This window comes from Psittacula echo, assembly GCF_963264785.1.
Source record: "Psittacula echo genome assembly, chromosome: 2".
Taxonomy (NCBI): Eukaryota; Metazoa; Chordata; class Aves; order Psittaciformes; family Psittacidae; genus Psittacula; species Psittacula echo.
The window spans coordinates 29,562,742-29,585,053 of record NC_137737.1 but is presented as its reverse complement, the minus strand read 5'-3'; the positions used below and the strand labels follow the sequence as shown (position 1 = coordinate 29,585,053).

Sequence of the window (22,312 nt, the reverse complement as noted above, 5' to 3'; positions counted from 1 at the left end):
CTGCAAGGCACTACTTGAACAGAGGTGGTAACAAACTGCACATAGGTGTCACAGCCTTGCAAAACCTCAGCTAAAAGTCTATGATGGACCTACATCTCCCTCTCACTTTAGTCTCGACTGGAAATTCACCTTACATTAAAGTCAGCTAAAAAAGTCTCCATGCATTACTCCGTCCATGTCCGCTTACTCTTGTCTCATTGCCACTTCTCAATGATCCTTCTTCCCAAACCCTGCTTTTTTTTTTCTTTTCCCTTTTTTTTTCCTGCTAGATTATTTTTATGTAGTTTACAGCATAACTCCCAAAACACTTGAATCTGCAAAACTAAAACAGCACATAATTTGCTCCTTCTCCTCTAAAACCTTTGTTTCACACACCTGGAAAACATCCCTGAAAATGGCCTGGCCATGTCCTGTCCTTTTGGATAGATGCACTGGAACATGAGGTAACCTCAGCAAACATCGCTCTTGCAGCTTGCAAACCATCCCCATGCTATGACTGAATTTTGCAGTCGCCTCCGTATTTTTGCAGAGATACCCAGTCAGAGCTTTTGGCATAAGCATCTCTCCCCATAATGATGTTTTCAATAAGGCTAGAAGGAAACATCTTGAGCTTCTGTGCTGTTAGCTTCTCTACTAATGGAGAACAAAGTCAGCTGAAATTCCCAAGCTTCCAATACCAGGCTGCAAGCCGAACAGTATCACATCCACCATTTTATCCCAAGAAGTGGACGCGTTGCATGGAGTTGTTGCTCGGAGGGGAGCAGAGAACTATTACCTTTTCCACAGCCAGCTGCCACATCTTACCTGCAACTCATTCCTACCTTTACTATAATCATCTCAGTCTTTCTCTTGTACAAAACCAAAACACAACAAAACCCATGGAGTTTCATTTCAGCAGCTGGCAGATGAAGAATTTCTCTTTACTAGCAATGACAGGTGTATCTACTACTTCAAAAACAACTTACACACCTGGAACATGTTTAATTTTCATAAGAGCTGTGTTCTATAAATATTTTAAAAAAAGATTATATGTGTCCAGCCAGATTTTTGCAATTCATCTCATGAGGCATCTGTAAAGTTAAGTATAAAATCTCAATCCCTTTCACAACAGGTCAGAAGGGAGCTGATATTATTCAAACACAAAGAAATGGGCATTTCTTAACATCTTTTCAATGACTAGGAAATTTAAAACACCTCTTGCAACATAGAGTATCAGTTATTATTAGGTACTGTTTTCTTACTTTATTCTTTTGCTTTTATTAACTTATAATGCCTTTGCAGTACATCCAAAGATATGTGAATTGGTACGTTTCCTCCATTTTGATCAGCTTTCAGTATTTCACCCTGAGTCCTTTTTTTTTTATCTTTTCCACAGACTAAGGCTAAGATGCAAAACTTGAGCTACTGCTACAACACATTTTTTATATATGTAATTTGCTGTACATTCTTTCCTTCATGCTTGAATCACAACTCTACAGCACATAACACTAGCTGATTACTGTAATTAATTTAGAGTAATCCATCATTTCACTATGCAATGCTGGAGAAAGAAGAGTTGCTTAGCTAAGTATTTTTATTAACATTACAGTCTGATAGATAGGAAAGTCCAGAGCTTGCATTCAATTACAAAGTTCACTTGGAGGTTTAAACATTCATATTGACCCTTTTTGTCCTCCCTCAAGTTCCATTTTCACTTTCTGAAAAGGATGGAGAGAACTTAAGAAAACTTTTTCCTCATTTAAATGTTTGGTTTTAACCATAAACATGACAGAAGCAGATAGGTAAAACTCTTGTCATCTAGTTCAAACCTCTGCATAAGGAGTAATAAATCCTAGAACAGACAGAGTGTATGAAAACCTTGTATACATTGCACAGATTTATCTTCCTGGATTTTTTAACATTTCTGCTGAAAATTTTCTTATTACGTGTAAAGTATGCACTTAGGTAACTGTTTTGCCTCTGAGAGAGAGTTCTCATCTCCTTGTTTTTAAAGTTCATACATACTTTTCTCAAAGGTGATAATATTTGTTTTAATAAACCATTTCCCCCTTCTCCTTACACTGGGTCAGCTTATCACTTCCTCTAATTAAAAAAGTCCAAGAAGGAAATTCTGGGAGATGAACTCTTCATGTGGAAATGAAGATCTACTTATGGTAGATCCCTATGGGATAATGAAGAAGGGAAAAGGTGGAGGAAATTCAACTGGAAGAAAAGGCAACCGCCCATTTCAAAGAATACAAGGTCCTGTTTTGCTTCCTGAAACTCACAGATCAGCCTTAGAGCCTAAACCCAAAGTTTTAGGAACCCTCTTCCATAGTGCCCAGGACAGTCACCAGAAGGGAAAAGAGTCAGAGACAGAAACTATTGTCTCTCTTCCAAGCATGGAGGAAAATCGGTGTATCAAAAGTGCAGACCCCAAGGAAACCGCCTCAGCTCTCACTGCCATTGTACTCACCACCTTGCATCACACTGGGAACCGACTTGGGGCCCCTGAGCTAAAAACACAACTCTACAGCTGCACCTACAAAAGCTCAGCTCTCGAGGGCTCTAACAGACTTGCATCCTTGGAGGTCAGACACAGAGGGAAACATGTTAAGATACCCTGGTCACAAGGTTATATTATCATTAAAAATAGTGAGATATTACTAATAGTGTCCCTGGGTTAAATAAATTCAGTCTTCCTACCCTGATTCAAACTACATGAATGTAAAGTTTCAGAATGCTGAACAAAGGCAGTTTCTCCTCAATAATTTGAAATTATTCAGACCATATATGTAACAGCAGGATACATGAATAATTAAATGCTCTGTAAACCTTTGTTTCAGAGTGGAAAGCATAAGGATTTCCATTTCCAAGAATACTCATAGAGCTTTCTTTTCCATATGAAAAACTGGCTCCAGCCACAATTGAAATAAACATTTTGATAACAGGATTTCAGTAAAGAGGAGAAGGGGGGAGGAGGTAGAGGAGCCTTGAGAAAAGGTCCATTTGCAAAACAAAGCAAACCTCCTGCAACTGAAATCCCTTTTATTTCCTGTACAGGTGCCAGGTCTTGAACAGACACACAATTTATTACCTTGTCAGCTGACTTATTAGGGTTGACACAAATCAAGCTGAAATATGCCTGACATACTGCAGTCAAGGCTTTTTCACGCTTTAGCACAAAGCCAAACTTTCCACAAGGTGGAGGGAAAGGGAGAGGGAGCTGTGGGAGTTTTATTCCCTGTATTCTATCATCAAGATGAATATGATCCTCTCCCATTCTTAATATGCAAAACCAGTCATGAAATAACCCAAGGCTAAAAAATAATTCACCAAAATGATACAGCTGGGAAATGATTATCAGGCTCTGGAAAGCCCTTGATTACAGGAAATAGCACCTACATTTTGAGAAAATGTTCCCACCAGACACAAAAGCTGAATCAAAGCCTCTCCTCTTCCTCAGTATGCCTTTCTTCTCTAGCATTTTAGCCTAAACAATGCAAATCCCCAGTTTTCCTCAACGAGGAAAAAAACCTATAAAATACAAAATGAAGTAAAATGGAGGTGGCTTTGGTATCCCTACTAGCTGTACTGTATCGAGTATTGCATAACATTTTGCCTGACAGAGCTTTTCTTTACCAAACTTATTCCCATTGCACTTAACATTTTATCCTGTAATTTAAGACATTCATATAAACTTACAGTAGTGGGTGGAATAAAACATAAAACAACAGCTTTCGGAAGGAAAAGAATAAAAGTCAGTGTTATGCTTTTTTATTATTAAGTCCAAGTCCTGTCTATATAATTGAAGTCACTTGTTTATCTTTGCTCTTTCATACATAAATAAACAATCAATTAAAAATCAAGCACAACTTCCATATTTTCACGAGAAGTTGACACCGTCTTTAGTGGTATATTCCATAGTAGCAACATATTTTGCCCTAAGGTTATGCAAGGTCTTCTGGTAAATTTAATGACATGTGATCTTTAAAAGATTACAAATCCTGGTTTTAAAACTCCAGTACATCTGAGGTGCTGCCATTGTAGCTTAATCTTCTTCCTTTAAGAGAATGGAAGTCATATTTCTTTAGACCTATTTAAACCTATCTACCTGCACAGCACACTGGGCAGTAAGTTCTGTTCCAGTAACTTCAGGACATATAATACTAGAAGATTCTAGAACATCGTCTTCTGCAAGGCAATGGACCTGACTTTTCAATATTTGTGGAAATGGCACCATGTAAGTGTAATACAAATGCTTACCTAGTACTTTTTTCTAATAGATTATCTGGTTTTGATCTCTCCTACTTGGTTGTACCACTGAAGTCAGAAAATTTACATTACAGTTTAAGTTAGATTAGGAACAGGCTTATAATATTCTCAAAGGTCACATATAAACAGAAGTCATGAGGAAAGAGAAAACATTTTATTCAACTCAGATTAGTTCTTCTGAATTTACGTATAACAAAGGAACTGGTAGCAGATGATACTCCTATGGTCTAGAAAAATATAGTTAAATAATTTCAGTGATATTTGAATTTCATAGCACATCAAATGATGAAATAAAAAATAGTTACATGAGAATTTCTATAGAACTGCTTTGGTCATACTTCTGAACTTCTAAAATGATAGCATGTTTTTGTCCATGATATACGCAGTAATGAAAGTATATTCTTTTCAGATCTGTATCACTGATTTACAGAATCATTAGGAGACATTTTTCCCCAATTTCCATAACTTCTAGGGGTTGACCTAGGAAACTAGGTTTGCCAGCTCTAAAAATGCTACCCCTGTGCTCCATCTAGTGGAATCCTCATCTAAGCTTAGTGCATCTTTTAGCAGAAAAGTGCTTCATTCAGAAGCATGCTCTATACAGAAGCAGTTCCTCTGAGGGTTTTTTTTTTAATTCGTGCAAATTGACACAATTTTTCTTAAAGAAGAACACAGAAACATGGAATGAAAATCTATACATGGGTTTGAGGAATTGGTATGTTGTGAGCTACACAGACTACTGAACTTCATCAATAACATATTTCCAATAAGGGTAAACTCAGTTCACAATCTGTACTTTCACAGAAGAGCACAAGCACATTTGAGAACACTGGCAGCGTGTCTTTGTTTCTAAGGACATGGCAGGTGCAAAGCTGGGCTCCGAGATTCAGGAAAGGCCAATCACTGAGCCATTTACTGGCTCCACCGTATAGAAAAAGGCAATGATGCAATACTAAGGATGTAGACAAATACACATTCTACAAATAGCTGTGTCTGTGTAAGAGGTTACAACCTAAAAGAGTAACTGGCTCCCTGACAGGCATGGGTGAAATACAGCAATCTCTAGAACATTATGGTAGGTACAGACTACCAGTTGTTTCAGTCAATTAGATTGAGAACATCCCAAACTCTCCCAAATCCTTCCTCTTAATATTTAGTAGCTTCTATGTCATTTCATTAGAAACTCCAGAGTTTTAAACTCTGGCTCAGAGCTTTCCTTAGTCATCACCAAAAAGCAGCACTCAAAGCAGCCTGAGATATCTGGCACTCCTGTGCTGTGCCAGAAGCTCTGCCCAAATGGGTGCTCTCCAGCCTGCTTCAAACAAAATGAACCAAGTTAACAAAATTCTGCAGTTTAAACCACTGAAGGTAATGCTGCTGATACGTCTGGGAAGGATTCCCCACTGATGGAAGTGGAGACGGTAACTCGGGTCTTGGGGGTTATGGCGAGCATCTGACAGCAGGCAGGAAGCACTGATTTCTTTACTGGGCATAGCTGGATTTGGACTTACCTGAGGACACAGCATTATTTACACCAAATTTATAAAACTGTTAAACTGATGCAGTGAGAAGACAGTAACTCTAGTGTGGATTAATTATCTTAACTTTTACTGATTTAGTTATCCATGACAAACCAGATCAAAAAACCTTCAAACTAATTAGACCAAACAAAGACTGTTCATGTAGACAGCCCCTGTCATGAGCTTAACTGAAATGACTTAGAAAATCCCCTTCCAGAGTCAGGTTTGCTTGATGAAAATGCTACCAGCTCCTGCTGCACAGCAGTACCCCCTTATTGAAACTGTTTATCCTACTGTGACTGCTTTACCTACAGAAGTTTAGTGAGTTATTTCAAAACCTGTTCTTCTGAGAGAGCTGTGAGGGCTGTGACCTTTGGCAAAATGTGGGAACAATTAGTGGTGTATATACAACAGTGCAGCCAGGAGGCTGCTCTATGAAATATGTAACTACCTAGTGCTACTGAGAGTGGGGAAGTGGTAGATTCTGTCTTTTCAGGCTTGTTACCTGCTAAAATCATGGGGTTTGGAAACATCTTTTGACATGTAGCGTCTTAAATTGCCATAGCTAGCTGCTGCAGGCATGGTCATGAGTGAAGGTTCAGTAGTACCTGAGCCTAGAGCCTGACAGCTCTTGGCTGTCCCACTCCCACTCACTTGCCTGTCCCTCTGCCTTAAGCAAACACCTTTTGCTCTCAAGAATGAATTAAAATAAGTTCACATGGCATCTGATGAGCACCTGAACCAACACAAGAGAAAAGGAGGACTACGTAAATAAGTACAGGAAGGACAAAAGTGCAGTAGCCAGAAGTTAGTTTGGGTTAGGGGCATGGCACAGCAGCTTTACTTGCCATTTAACCAGGTTAAGTGATTACCTTTCCAGTTTGGTCCCATCTGCTCATCACTGCCCTAAGTGTGGTGGTTACCAGCACTCAGACCTGCCAGCATAATTGCATGCATAGCTGCTCCCTGACCTGGCTCTGTCAAAATGAATGCAGCTGAGCTTAAACACCTCTTTTATAGTTCTTGGGGGGCTTTTGTTTCTGCTTTTAGCTGGATCACTTTGTCAGGACCAGGTTAGGGAGCAATTAAATGTGCAGTTATGTTGGCAGATCTGAGGGGGCAGCTGGATCAGAAGCAACACATCTGACCATGCTCTAAATAAACATCTGTCCAAAGCCTTAGTCTAACAGATGTGGAGAAAAAAAATTTACCTATTATGTCTTGAAGTGAAAATATAATTTACAAGAAACTGCATGCATCAAACTTTCTTCCAAGAGATGCAGTCACTAATTCATGAGATTACAATTTTCTATAGTCGTAAGTGAAGTATCTAGTAGATAATTCAGAAAACCAGGACATACTTTAAATGGATAAATCCACGCAGTTAAGTATTTTGTGTTCTGTCAGGACACTGTCAACTCCACAGGGGTTGTGAACTGCTTGCATCAACTTGAACTGAGTGTATTCTAATCGACTCTGCAAATCGCTACTCTTAAGAATTGAAAACTTCTAGTTTCAGACTGCAAATTTACCTTTGTTTTAAAGGAAATAACACTGTAATGCTACAAAAGAATTGAGTATTTCTTGTCCTAGAACTCTGACTGCTTTTCTCCAAACCCGTTTCTTATGCTAGCACAATGTTTTGCACAGCCACAGTAAGAACTGATGCAGGTTAATACGATGGGGCACTGCAGGACCTGCATCCTGGGCCACTTTCTACAAGGTAACATAAATGCTGATGCTGGTAATAAGAGAGAAGGTACAGAGGTATGAATAACCAACCAAAAGCACAAGTCAGTCAAAGGTGCTTCATTTGGCAGCAGTACTGGTCTAAAATGTACGTGAAACTGCCTCTTCAATCTAACTTCTGGAAAAAGATTATTAAAATCTAGATGACATACTCAAGAGCAGAAACAGGATTTGACTCCTTTGGTTACATTATTGCTGATGTGCAGATATAGTAAGATGGGTAATAGCACGGACTAATCAAAAAGCATTTTCTCATCCCTTTCTGATGTTCAATACTTAGATAACTCTAATCTCCTTTGTTTGAAAAACCAAAGTAAATAATATACACAAATTGAAAAGTGCTCTTTAGAAATGCAGTTCATTGCAGACCTGACTGACAAAACTGTGTTAAGACATATGTATACACTCTCACACACTGTACGACTGTTGCAGAGTTGAACACTAAAAATTGGCAACTGAGCATGACCATAAAGAACGGAGACTTTCCCAGCTAGTTTGAAAATGCACCTACATCAGTTATCCCCCAAACACTTTTCGATTTGATTTATGTTCTGCTGCTTTAAAAGAAGAAACGGGTCAATATGAAATAATGTACATACTTGTATAGTAGATATTTATACCCAAAATAAACTTTCTCTTGGGAGAATATTTTTAAAGCAGCATTTCAAGTCTCCTGGCAATGGTTAGTTAGAAAAAAGTTATTTATTTATTTAGAATAAAAGTTCTCAGAAATTTTTTAACCGCCAACATTTAGGATGCAGGGAGTAAGCTTAGTAATTCAAGTTTTTCCCTTTCCCCCAAATTACTTTTCATTGCATATAGCATTTAGTATTCATACATGCAGAGGAATGCAGAGCATGAATTAAGGCAGAGAAAATCATACTTAAGAAATGTATGGTCTATTTTACAAGAGATGATACGCATGTACAAAGCAATTCAACTCACTACATGCTGTTGATTCTAATAAGCCTGAAAACAAAACACATTGCCTTGTCCAATTAGACTTTTCCTATTGCACCTACAGTTTTAATATCTGGCATACAAGTATCAACAATTTATAATTTGCATTTTCTCCATCAGTGAAGTAAGAAACACTGAATAAATACTGTTTTCCCTCAAAATATGCAGTATTTCTGTTATGCAGATTATGAAATGGAAAAACATACTTAGAGGTTGAATATGGTCTGTGACTCCTAATTTTTTCACTAAATGTAAAGACCTCTTTGCAATGATGCATCTGAAGCTTCATTCTGACTAACAGACTGAAGCCCACCATTTTAGATTCAACCACAGATTTTTTAAGGAAGTGGCAAATCATTGCTGCTAGTTGAGAAAATTAAAATTAGTCCCTAGGAGAGGATACAATCAATGGTGTGTTAATCTAACCTTCAGCTGTTAATGATTTGCACTACTATTTCCCCTGATGCTGTGGGTTCTGCTGAAATATTGTTTTAGCAGTTTCTGTCAGCTTTCCCTACCTTTTTTCTGCTGAAAGGGAAAGACTGAAGTGAAAGTCTTAGCAACAGATTTTGCATCAGCTTTCCTTTCTGACCCAGTTCTTTGACACCATGGAAGCAGAAGATAGAAGGATAAACAGTTCCGTCTTTTCAGTTCAAGCCTTTTAAGCCAGTCTTATTATTCACAACTCCTCTTACTTACAAAAGAGGTGTTACACTAAGCAGTCACCATTGGAACTGCAATATTAACATGCAATTAAATAATTTACAAAGTCTGTATTTTGCCTGCCTTTTCCACATTCAGCCAGAAAGTTAAAAACTTTACAGAACTCTTCTTGGAAAGAGCTGCTGAGGAGAGCTGTATTTCCAGCCATGAGAGCTGCATAAGTGACCTGGAAGAGACTTCTTGTGCTGGTGTAGCAGTAACTGCGCACACCAATCCTGCAGATTTGCCTCATCCTGCAAAGTTCGTGTCCTTCAGGATCTTTTGGTTCACTCAGTTGAAACAACCTTGCAAAACAATTCTCATCCAAAACAAAACTGCATACCCCGCAGGCCAAATCCTGCAGCAAAGTACTGAGTGCCAAAATAATAAAAGTACTCAGCACCTTGCAAAGCTGCATTCCACACACACACGCTGGTTTTCTTAGCAAGCATTTCTTCCAGGAATAAGTGTATCTGAAACATTTTAGTACTCTTAAACTAAAGCCAAAAAGCCTCACAAAATCATTCACTTTATGTGTATCACAGTCCCTTTGTTTAACTTAATCAGTCCTGCATATTTCAGATAAAAAAAACCAAAACAAACAAACAAACAAAAAAACCCACAGTATTTCACATGGTAAGCCTGTGAAGTGTATGACTGACTAGGAAATTTGAGTTAAGATGAAGAAGCAACATTTAAACTATTTCAATATTAGCTGCATGAAAACTAGAGTAAGCCTTTATCAGGGTTGTGTGCTGGTGCACACAAGTCTATTGATAAATATTACTGGTAAATATAATTATTGATATTTATTTTCTTACAGCTTAAAATATAATGAAAAAATTAACCTTTGTCCTTCAAGATCATGCTCACAAGCCACATGAAAAGCAACAAAATGGTTTGAATATACAATATATACACTATACACTAGCTGCAAAAATACCTTTACAAAGTTCTTAAATGAGTACTTCATGTTTGAAGACATTACCTTATGTTTGAATATTTATCATGCTGAAAGCTCGTGCCTCTTATTTGCAGATACATGAAGAATTTTGAGAGAGACATTATTTATCTACCAAACTCCTTAAAGTGCTTCAGCCATGATATCTACTACTGATAACTAACATAATCCATCACAAATTGTCTTTGCACCTAATTTAAAAGCACACAGACCTTGTCAAAACTTTTCTTGATTAGAAAGTTAAAAACAAATAAAAACCACGTAAACATCACATGATCAACAGATTACAAAATGGGTGATTCACACATTTCAGAAAATGTGTGCTACTTGACAGAAGGCGCAATTTTTTTGTTGCTGTGCAATTTTAATGTATTTTATCAGCAACCTGGATCGAAAGAGAAGATTTCTAATAAAAATTTCTATGACAAAAACCAGGGATCCTTAAGTAACAAAGACAACATTTTATGGATTCACACTATTTCAGGACAGCCAAATGTACAATCCATGCATTTCTATGTAGCCAAATATAAGAACACATTGCCTATGAATGAGGAATGCAAGCCACAGAATCTAAAATAAAAATGGGGATGAAGAATGGCTCAAAGGACCTGGGATATATAAAGGGAGGAACAACAAGTAGAAACAGAGAACAAATGACTTCATTATTTGGCACTTATGTAGTTATTTCTGAAATATGGACTCCACTTGAGACATCAAGACTAAGAAGACTGGAAAACCTGCAGAGGATTCAGAAAAACGACTGTGGGAATAATTGAAATACTTGAAAATACACCATATAGTCAAATTCAAACAATAGACACTTTTCTTCATGTAAGGAGCAGATTATATGCAATTTGATGGTAATCTGTAAATTCATACATGGAGAATAGAAATGCAATCCCATTCTAACCAAAAAGATGTAACGAAACCTATCATCTCAAAGCTCATATCAAAGGCAGATCTAAAACATAATACTCTTCAGAAGTAATTAGAGCTCCTGAAAAACACTCACAGCAATTTACATAAGGAATTTTCTGGATTCCCTGTTACTGGATATTTCTTTAAAAAATAACTCTGTTCACCATGAACTAATACAGGTAAATATTATGGCCTTTACATTGGAAGGTAGATTAGATGACCACATCTGCAATAATTTTCTCAGGCATTAAAACCCACTGATTTCAAAATCAAGATTATGACTGAGTTCAAAGAACTCTGTATCACATGCATATTCACAATTCTATCAATCTGATTATAAGTGCACAATTTGAATTTTTAAAGGCTACTGAAAATAATTCATTTATTTGGTTTGTTGGTCATTTTGTTTTTTCTTTCTGAAGTTTCATGAAAGAAATCTCAGATCTTAACATACAGTGTAACATAAGATACGATCAAGTCAGCTGAAGTTTCAGAATCAGCAAAAGGTGACAACAAATATAAAATATAGGATTAATATAACTGGATGTGGAAAATATCCTGCAGTATCATATTTAGCCTTACAGATTAGAAAGACATTTACATGCTTTATGCAACTTCATTTAAGCAAAGTAAAATCCAGACGCCTTGTTTAATCATTTGCAGTTAGCAATAACTTCAATATATAATTCTCTTTTTTTCCTTCTTAGTGATTAAAAAACAATCTTAAGCTAATATAACACCTATACTTTCTCTGGCAGTCAAGACAGAATACCTAAAGAAAGAGAACATATGCTATCACTGATCCGACCTGACAGTTTACGCCTCTGAACCCAGCTGACAGCAAACTCCAGCGCAATAAAAGCAATGAAGAATGGAATACTCTGAAAAGCAGTTTGAAGAAAAGAAGTCACAACACAAATAGAATTAGAACCAGCTTTCCTAACAGCAGTTTATGCAGCTGGATGCTTCTCGGGTTGGCTGAAACCTTACTAATTGCTACTATGCTAAAGCTTCATGTGGACCTCACGAATCAGAACAACCAAGGCCACCATTTAATCCATAACACCAGCATAAATCCAGTGTACTAACTTTGTCCAATATTACTATATTTTGTATCTTCTGCACATAAACTGCTGAATGGCATCAAAACGAAACACAAAAGTATTTCCAAACTGATATTTCTCACATTCAAGTAAATCTGTCAGAGCAGCAACATTTGTGGACTCTGACCACAAGGCAAAATGGAATCTGCTTTGAATTTGGTATGTAACCAGGTTTTGAATGTGTTCAGCCACTGAATTTGGCATCCAAAAATATTATCTGAAAGACAGAGTAAGTGAGTTTCTTTCTACTCAGCATTTTTGCAGCCATGCTTTTTGCTGCAGGTATCAATAGCTCTTCTGATTGCTTTTTCATCAGAGTAATTGATGAAACTATGTAACACTACCTACGCAGCCCATTCCAATTTGGGCCACAGAACACGTTATCATGGCAATAATACATTATTCCTTTTTTAATTTTGTAGTAATTGTAAAACAATTTTCTGCTTTTCTGAAGAAAAATATAATGATGAGCAAGACAACCATTTCTCACTCATAATACTTCTTAAGTCTAGGATTCAGTTCACACTGTCCAACTGGCAAGTTGAAAATGTACGATAGCAGCACACAGTAGATGAAGGTATGGTTGTGACTAGTGGTAAGACTGGTAAAATTATTGTGACAATACCATTTTTCATCAGTGGAGAAAGACTGTTACAGCTGTTATCACATTTTTATCAACACAGGCAAGAAAAAACACGTTTGTTTACTGACCTTGAAGTCCTAACACTCCCTACACTTCATGAGTGGAAAGAATGAAGAGCAGCAGCAACATACCAGCCAGCAACATCAAAATGTAGAAGGCCTGTGGCAAGGTAAATAGGAATGATCTATTTTACATGTATCAGAATTCTGTATACATGAATGTTTCTTCAACTGCCCCCCTCACTCTGTAGAAAACATTTAGATGACCTTGGAGACATTCACGCAACTCCTTGGTGATATTAATTAAGGCATAAAATTCCCACCATGTTTTTGCAGGGCAAGAAAAATGCTAGACCAGGGAGACTTTCTGCACCACTATGGGAGGCATCAGCTGCCAAACCTATCTGTTAGTTATCTTCTGCTGCCTCCTTCAAATGACCTGCAAACACATACAGATTCCCTGACTGAAGACCTCCAAACTGTAGGCTTTGCATAGAGGAGAGGCTGCTCCTGCCTATACAACATTTAATGGAAGAAGCATGTTGCCTCTACAAATGATGTTGCATTTTGGGGGGTGCTCATTTTTGTTGCCAAGTGAGATAACTGGGAATTCTTACCAGGCTGGGACAGTAAAGAGACTAAGATGGATATAGACCAGATTGCTCAGTCAAAGAAGAATTGGATGATTCAAACCATGCAAGCAGCCAGAGATTTATAGCAACTAGGAAATGTGAAAGTTCGTAAACTTCAGCAGCTCAGGGTTAGGTTACAATAACAGATGAACAGAGATTAATATCAACATGGCACTTTTCAATTTAGCTGCCTAGCTTGCTTTTTAACAGCAGTTTAGGCTTCTAAAAGCCTACGTTGGATATGTGCTGATGATACAAAAACCTGTGGATGCAAAGCCTATGGATAAAGCCTAACCAGCATCCAAGGGAGGAGAAGGGGAAGGGCACACCCCACCACCATCCCTTTTTAATCACTGAAACATTCTATGAAGATATAAGTACTCCTTGTTTTGCATAGCTGCTTCATTTCTGAGAAGACAAGACCTTTAATGTCTTAATTGATATAATCAAAGAACAGATTCCTAACTTATCAACGGTAGGTGACCATAGCTGTACATTCCAGCTGAGATAAAAAGGGTCTTATTAAGAACAACTAAGAAACACTTGATCACCGTATTAAGAGACAGGTCTAGCAGAGACTACAGGCAGTTTGAAGCTAAGGAACAGCAGAAGCTGCATAGCAAACTGAATGAGCTCAGGACAGAAAAAGTGGGCTGCTTTATTCACGGAATGAAAATTGTGAATAGAAAATATATGATGCCTATATTCTGTGTGGCAATTCACTTAACCTAGCAACTTCTGAAATGGTTAAAATACTTGACTGTTATACTAATACACACTAATATAACTTCTTTCCCATTGACTTCATTAGATACTTTCTTCCCACTGTGAAGCTGTGAGATAGACAAGTATTTGACAGAATTTTTTTGATTCACAAATAGGGAGTGTCATAATAAAGAGGATAAGCATCCAGACAGCCTTAACCTCCTGCCCATCAAGGAGCTTGTGAAAGAAAAGATTTATGGCGTACCTCTTAGCATCTAAGAAATTACTACTCTCTCCCACATACCCACATTAAGCTTTGTCTAAAGCAGATAAAAGGGATCAACTATGTCAAGACTAGTATGTATTATTTATGTGACCTTAACACCTAGTAGCTGTTGTCATGGAGCAGGATTGTACCATGTTAGATGCCACACAAACAGAAGGAAAAGGCACTCCCTGTCCCAAACAGCCTACAGTCTAAACACGAAGTGAAGGATGATACAAATAATTCAGGAAAAAGGAGCCAGTAAAACAGATAATAATTCCACTAGCCTAACGACTACTTGCTTGGGGCTTCTTTTTAAGTTAAAGTGTCAATAAGGACATTTAAGGAACCCATTAAGGATTGGTAGCTCTACAAAACTTTTCAGGGATTGCCCCTACAAACAAAATGGCAGAAATTTAAGAAATAATCACTGTTGACATCACAGGTCAGAGACAGAAGCTGGATCCTTTTGATATTTTCTGGTCTATAACTGTTTAACTCTCTGTTCTCAGTTTCTTTCTCTTCACCCATCACCAGAAACACTTAATGGAGATTTGCATTAGCTTGTGGTGTACTTGAATAACTGATCCATAACTTGAAAGTCTTACTTGGAGCACTAAGAGGTATTCCTTGCAGAACTCTTGCAGAATGCAAAGAACCATCTAAAATCAGTTTCCGCTTTATACAGTTGCAAAAAATAGTATTTTAAGTTGAAACTCAGCATAAATTCATGGTTTTATTGCAAGTCTTGAAACAAGTTTCTGTTTTCTTAAAGTCCCAGGTCCCTATAAGAATCTCAGCTTTCATGTAAAACTAAATGCAAAGGTTCTGTGCCTCATTATTTAGAAGCAAGGCCTAAAATGTGAATTGAGTGTAAATGTGAACTTAATCTTTAAGCTCTCAAAATCACACAGTAAATAGAAAAGAAAAACAGTGATTATTATATCTAAAGCTTTCATTCTGAGGCTCTCAGAAGAAGGAACAGCGCTTTCTCCCCCTGAGGCTGACTCAGAAAGTCTTTACTGAGCTTAAGTGATAATTTCAGAACATAGCAAGGAGCAAAGTGAAGTTGTTGTTCATGAAAACTCTATTCAGCAAGCAAAAAGCAGCACTCCATCTGCCCATCTGCAGACTATGAGAGTATCAAAAAAACTAGAGCATGCAGAGCATAATATTATATCTATAGAATAGAGCATGCTCACGAAAGGACAGGACAAGCATCAATATACATTGTAAGAGTCAGAATGTTCTGCCCTGGATAAAGAAAATTGACTAACGCTTTCCCTTCTGTTCCCTGAAATAAGGGAAACTTGAGGGTTTCTAATTCTATATGACAAAAGCTTGTTTAAAATTAAATTCTGTGATTATGGTCCAGGATTTGATCCCCTTTTCCCAGAATTTTGGAGATTAGTCGGATGGGTGACTTTTCCAAGGGCACTGCTGCAGTCACACCACCTCATGTTTTAAACAGGACTTGCAGCCTTCACATACAACATAGCATGATGCAGGAACCAGGAACTGTCATGCATCCTCTGAAAATGGAAGTAATATAACCACAGCCAGAAAGTACACCACACAAGTTAAGCAAATGAAATTATTCTGTTCTGAAAATCAGAGCTGCTTCACTCACTGCTGTTACTTGCTGCTCAGATGTAACAGCGCAGCTGACTAGCTCAAAGGAGCTACTTCTATAAAGTGCATATATATTGCAAATCACCAAAGTGCTCAATTTTGCAGATCGCTAAAAACATGAATATTTGAGTGAATTATGAGGTTCTGACTCCCACCTAATGTTGGAAGGTATCACCACAGCTGTAGCCATGTGATCTAATGTACCAGAAATGCCCTCATCCACCTAATACATGATACAGAGCTGAGATCTAAATCCCACTTCTATATGGTGTCTCAGAGAAAAAAAAAAAAGATGTTTAGGAGATACAAACGTAATCAGTAGTTTGTTTCACACCACCATCACTGTTACTGTCTTTTAGAGGGAATTATTTGAGCCGAGGCCTTCATTTATTACCAGCTCTGCACCAGGAATTTTTTGTTCTGCGTTGGGCTGAGCTCAGACATCCACTTCTGTATTTGTAGCAACTCAAGGGGTTACCACTCCAATCCCCCCGTGAATGGCTCATCAGGTCACTATTAAACTAGCCCTGCTGAATCCAATGGATCTGCTGGTCTTGCAATTGTTCCCTGAACAGTCTAAGAGAAGCTGCAAGACCAGCAGGTCAAATAAACAAGTGACAAGCAGCTGGAGAGGGACTGCAGATAGTTGCCTTCTCCCCACAGACATATGGCTAGAAGAAGAGGTGTGAACACTGCCTAGGCTCAGACCAAACCCATAGAGATAAGACAGTTACACCATTAAAAGACTTTTACAGATCCACCTAACCAAGCAGCAAAATGTCTGTTCCAGCAACAAATGCACTGTGGCGTGGGGGGATGGATTTCTAGTACAACTAACTCAAGCAATTACAGGAAAGTATAGCCATAATAGCAAAAGCTTTTTTAGTGTAGATTTTTTGCAAGGTATATATTCACTTACAAACTTGCCACAATGGTGCTCTACAACAGCAGAAGCATGGAGGCACTTTTATAATTCAAAGAAGTATTAAGAATCCTTTCGCAAACTTTTACAGCTGTGTGTCCAGTAAAAGAAACTGCAAGTTTGGCCAAGGTCTGAGCTGAATATTTGCACAGGTCTGAATGGGAGGAGAAAACCCAGGGATGTTAAGGAATGCTGCGGGCAAGAAAGTGAATGACACTTGATTGGAAATACAGGAACAGTAAAAGGTATTGAGATAGGCAACAGAGCTAGAAGGCTGCTGACTAGGCAAACCCTTTAAGCTCTAGACACTTTTTTAATCAAGACGCTTATAGCTTAGCTGCAAAATACCTCTGAGGAAAGCAGCTTGTCTATCAGACTCTGCACACACAAGCTGGGTTTGTGGCATCTGTATGCTCACCTGACCCTAAAGGGCGATGTTTGCTGACAACAGGCATCAGAGGGGGGCTGCTGCACACTACAATTCCCAGAAAGCTGCTGATGGTGCTGCAGGGCTCTAAGCAACCCATGACACCCCCATGGCAGCCCAACAGCAGCTGCTGCACAGCAGGCCAAGGTTTACCTGTCAGAGGAGCTAATCAGAGCTACCAGGACCTGTGCAGTAAGTGTGGATCTTCACCGAAGTTGGGCTGAACTGAATTTGACAAGGGTAAAATAGTGTTTACATGCTGTGTCTATGAAAAGCTCCAAGACATTGGTCCTGGTTTAGCAGGAACTGGGCACCAAGGTTTGTGCAATAGGTAGGACAGAAGGCAGCACAGGTACTTTCATGGAAGTGGATAAACTTGCAGGGCAGGAGGGGAGGGAGGGATATGCTGCTGCCTGCTGACAAGGGAGTTCTCACCCCTGACCTCTGTACTCTTGCCTTGGAGCTTTAGGACACAGCACTGTCCCAACACAAATATTTGTTCTCAATTCTCTTAACCTTTATTTTTTACTTTAAACAGATTTTTTTATTTTTCTTTCTTTTGCTGAGCTTGTAGCACTCGCCTTAAGCACACAAAGAGACCTGACTTTTTGCTTGCTTTAAGAACCAGAATAGCCAAACACCGTATGGGGGTTTCTGGTTTACTCAGCTCAGTGTTCTGTCACTGTATCCAGCAGCACTGCCAATCTGAACAATATTAGCATCAACCTTCAGATATTTGGGGTGCTCCTCTGAAAACTTTAGCTTCTGGGATCAGGAGAAAGCATCTGAGCCTTCACTTAAAATACATTAAAATAGAGTGCAGGGTTACAGAGTTTACACAGGCAGCTTGCAGGCAGAGAGCCCAGGAGTGGAAGCAGTCAAAGACAAGGTATTTAACTTTAGGTGCCGTTTCGCTGACGTTGTTTCTCTGGGTTGCCTGCGGTACCTGCAAGGGCAGGCGGCAGCCGCGCAGGGTGGGCGCAAGGTACGGCAGGGGATGCTGCCGGGAGGAGGGGGGAAGCGGAGCGGCAATGGCTCTCACCTTCTCCACGTAGTCGGGCACCTCCTCCACCCTGCGGAAGGAGCTCTTGCCGGGCGGCAGCACCTAGAAAAGGGCGAGGAGCTGCTGCCCCGGCGTGGTGGCCTGCAGGCCGCCTGCCTCGCTCTCCCTGGCGCGGCTGCGCTGTGCTCCGCGCCGCCGCCGCCGCAGGTGCGCAGAGCGGGGACCGCCCGCTGTCCAGCACCGCGACGGCGCCCGGCCGCGGAGCAGCGATTTGGACTCTAATACGACCCGACTGCGTGTACCCACTACACCGGGGGGCTTGGAGGCTGCTTCGGGGAGAGCCGCACATTTCTTTCTTCTCTTTCGCTCGTGCTACTTCGGCGGTTTTCTTGGGGAGTTTGACGGGGGTTTTGTTTGGGTTTGGTTTTGGGGGGTGGGGGTGTTGCTTTGTTGGTGGGGTTTTTGGTGGTTGGTTGCTTGAGGGAAGAGGGGGAAGGTTATGTGTCATCATGTACATGGCCCACTCCTGGGAGTCCCAGAATCACAAATATCCCAGAATGGTTTGGGTTGGAAGGAGTCTTAAAGCTTATGTAGTTCCAACCCCCTTCCGTGGGCAGGGACACCTTCCAGTAGACCGGGTGCCTCCAAACCCCATCCAACCTGGCCTTGACAGCCACAGCTTCTCTGGGCAACCCATGCCAGTGTCTCACCACCCTCACAATAAAGAATTTCTTCCTTTTATCTAATCTAAATCTCCTGTCTGACAGTTTAAAACCATTCCCCTTGTCCTATTGCTGCATGCCCTTGTAAAAAGTCCCTTCTCTAGCTTTCTTGTAGACTCCCTTTAGGTACTGGAAAGTTGCTATAAAGTGTCCCTGGAGCCTTCTCTTCCCCAAGCTGAATAACCAGCTCAAGTAAAGAGAGCCCTCACACACCTAATCACTGCATGTCCCAGTTCCCTTCTCCCCTCAAAAAAAAAAAAAAGAAAATTGTAAACAGCAGAGCTCAAGCTGTCCTTTTCCACCCATAGATGTTTCCACATGAAAAAATATTGTTCAGGTTTTGACTTCTGAATAAAAAGCAGAATTCTATAAAATTAAAATGTTAAGGGCTTTGAGAAACAAGCAGAGATGTGGTTGTTTGCTCCCATGTTCAGCTGTATGGGTCAGTTGAGCAGTGCCCAACTGTGGGTTTGAAACTTTCGGAAGAGCTTATTTCGCCAATTAGCTCTCCAAGAGCTCAATTCTCCAATTAGCATGACTATACTAGAGGTAGCCTCCAGAAGCTTTTTAATGCTTTCATTTATAAAGAAATGAAAACTAGGGGAATGCAAAGAAACAGTGAAAACAACTGTATGCAAGATCCATGTAGGAAAGTACTTTCAGAAAAGGGAATAACGACAGGCTTTGTTCATTCAGGCCCCAAGTCTGAAGCTCAGGAGCGTGCATTTTGCTATCAAATGTTTCTCAGTCACACTTGATATGTTTGGTGTTAGTACAAATAATAAGCTTTGTGATAAAATAGATTATCCAGAAATAAAATAACATAATGTCCCAACAGCCCCTTCATCTCAGATGTTCAGTTCCAGTTACGGTCTTTCCAAAAGAAATGGACTGTAAATCCTGCTGTAAAGGATTTTGCCACAATTTAAATCCTGCCAGTCATTAAATAAAAGCTTTCTACTTTGAATCAACCCTTAGTTTTGGGACTGTAGGTAACTTCAGCTGAAGTTTTTGTTTAGAAAAAGAAACTCACAATAGAAAGAAAAATACGGAAATTTACGTTAGAATAATTGAAGTAATGCACATTTGTGATGTTTGCATTAAATGTTACCATTTAAATAATATTCTGCATATTGAACTGTTACATTAATGAATAATGTAACAATTCTGTAGTGCATGAATGTCAGAAAATAGCAGGAAGTACCAACTAAATATTTTACATTAAGTTGAGCAAAGCCTAAGTGTTTTAAAATGGCATTAACGGTGAAATAGATTTAGGCAGTCTTAATATGTATAGCTTACCCTAGTACTTGATAAGTAAAAAAATAATAAACTTATTAAAATGCTTTAAAATTACATCCTAGTATTCTCAGCTTCAGTGGCGATTTATGGAAATTTGAGAATTCTCGTAGAACTCTAATTATTAACTTCTAAAGTCTGAATTCACCTAAATGAAAACATGAAATTTACTCAGACCCACACAAATCAACATCACTCTGACTAGATCTTTGTTGCAGGCAATGACATTTGGTAAAAAGGGTTTGCTTTTTCATTTAGATTAGCCTATGTAGTTCGATGGCATAACTCCTTGAACTCACCCTAACCCCAGCCACACCATCCTAGCAGGCCACTCCGAGCCCTCTGTTGCTGTGGTCATCTTGCTCCACTGTCAGCTCCCACATTATCAGTGAAAAGCATCTATCTGGGGTGAGAAGGATGATTAGCAAGGCAAGTGACCTCATAGTCACACAAGGCGAGATACATTTCAGGTACCATAGAACCACTACCTCATATCACACCATGCAGCAAAAGAAGAGAATCCATCAGGCTTTGGGGACTTTATACTTCTGTAGAAGTTATTATTTTAGACCTCCATTTCAGTGTAAATTATCACTCAAGTATCACTGTACTGAAATTCTTGTTTTGAAAACTCAAGGAAAGAATTTGAACTTGATTATGCCTCACAGGGGAACCAGATGGGTTGTGTTTTCCAGCGTCTGAGTCCAAGGAAAAATAGATTATAGCAGTACAATAGCTACACTTCTGGTGAGAACAACAATTTTTAATCCTGTCTGGAGCATCTATGACTTTTAGACAAGCTTCAGTATAATCTGTCTCTACAAACGTAGCTGCTGTTTTCTATTTAAGCCTTGAAACTTAGCATGCAATTTCTAGTGCTCGCCCTTTCCTTTGTTAAGAAAGGAATAGAAAAGCATCCAGGAATGTTGCTTTAGTGGAAGCACTATCTCTCTACCAGACAATGCTCTCTCCATTCTGTGACATTTTTTGGAGGAGTTGATTTTTATTTCGGTTATTCTCTGCAAAGAGTTAAATTGCCTACTATTATTATTTTTTTTTTACAATTAAAAAATACAGAAAAATAGAAAAGTAGATGTTTCTCATCCTATACTGCCATCAAAAATGCAGAAGGATGTTCTGTCTGGAGACTAGGATTCTGCTGTTGATTAGTAGATCGTTCCAGTAACTAGGGCAACAAAAGCCTCTGTTCTACTTAGAGGAAATTGGGGAGCTGGCCTAACATGATCTGTAGGTGGATCATATTTTGTTTTCTCTAAAGAACTCCATCCCACCCACTTCATGAACAGGGAACGCCCAGACGCTTCCTGTTTGGGTCTCTCAGAGCACTAAACCAGCACTAAATAACAAACTCATAAAGGGAATTAGGGCAGGTTGAAATTGGAATGGGCAATCTAGTCTTCCTTGGCAATCATTCCCAGCAAAGTGAATCATATCCAGAACCAAGCTGGGCTTAGTATGCTTTATTTATGTAGTAGTATTTTTGAATATAGAAAAACTTTAAATGAGTACATTTTGATGAGCTCCTATATTCATGCTTGGCAATGGATGTCATTAGAGGAGCACTAAATGCATCAGTGTTATTATAAAACTGGTATTATATTTTGAATATGGTCTTTGCCATTGATAAACCCTACATTATACAGTATCCTGGTATTATATTTTGAACATGGTCTTTGCCATTGATAAACCCTACATTATACAGTATCTTTAGAAAAAAAAACCCCTACTTAAGTGTTTATTTGTTCATATTATACAAGCTATATGTATTAATACCAATTCTTAACAGCATAATATTGACTCCAGAAACCTGAAGACAGGGATGTTCTGCATGTTAATCAACATCATGCCATGCATTTAGCTACTTTGCTAACTTTC

At 39.0% G+C, this 22,312-nt stretch overlaps 1 protein-coding gene across 1 annotated transcript in view; it reads right to left on the bottom strand.

Moving 5' to 3' along the window:
* Positions 1-20,774, bottom strand: part of AGMO (alkylglycerol monooxygenase) — a gene marked incomplete at its 5' end in the record, with an annotated part of 197,086 nt that extends 176,312 nt beyond the window's left edge. The window contains 4 exon segments of the mRNA XM_080609608.1: positions 11,830-11,945; positions 18,435-18,497; positions 18,501-18,687; positions 20,716-20,774. Coding sequence (XP_080465734.1) covers positions 11,830-11,945; positions 18,435-18,497; positions 18,501-18,687; positions 20,716-20,774 — 425 coding nt within the window.
* Between the last annotated feature and the right edge of the window lie 1,538 nt (positions 20,775-22,312).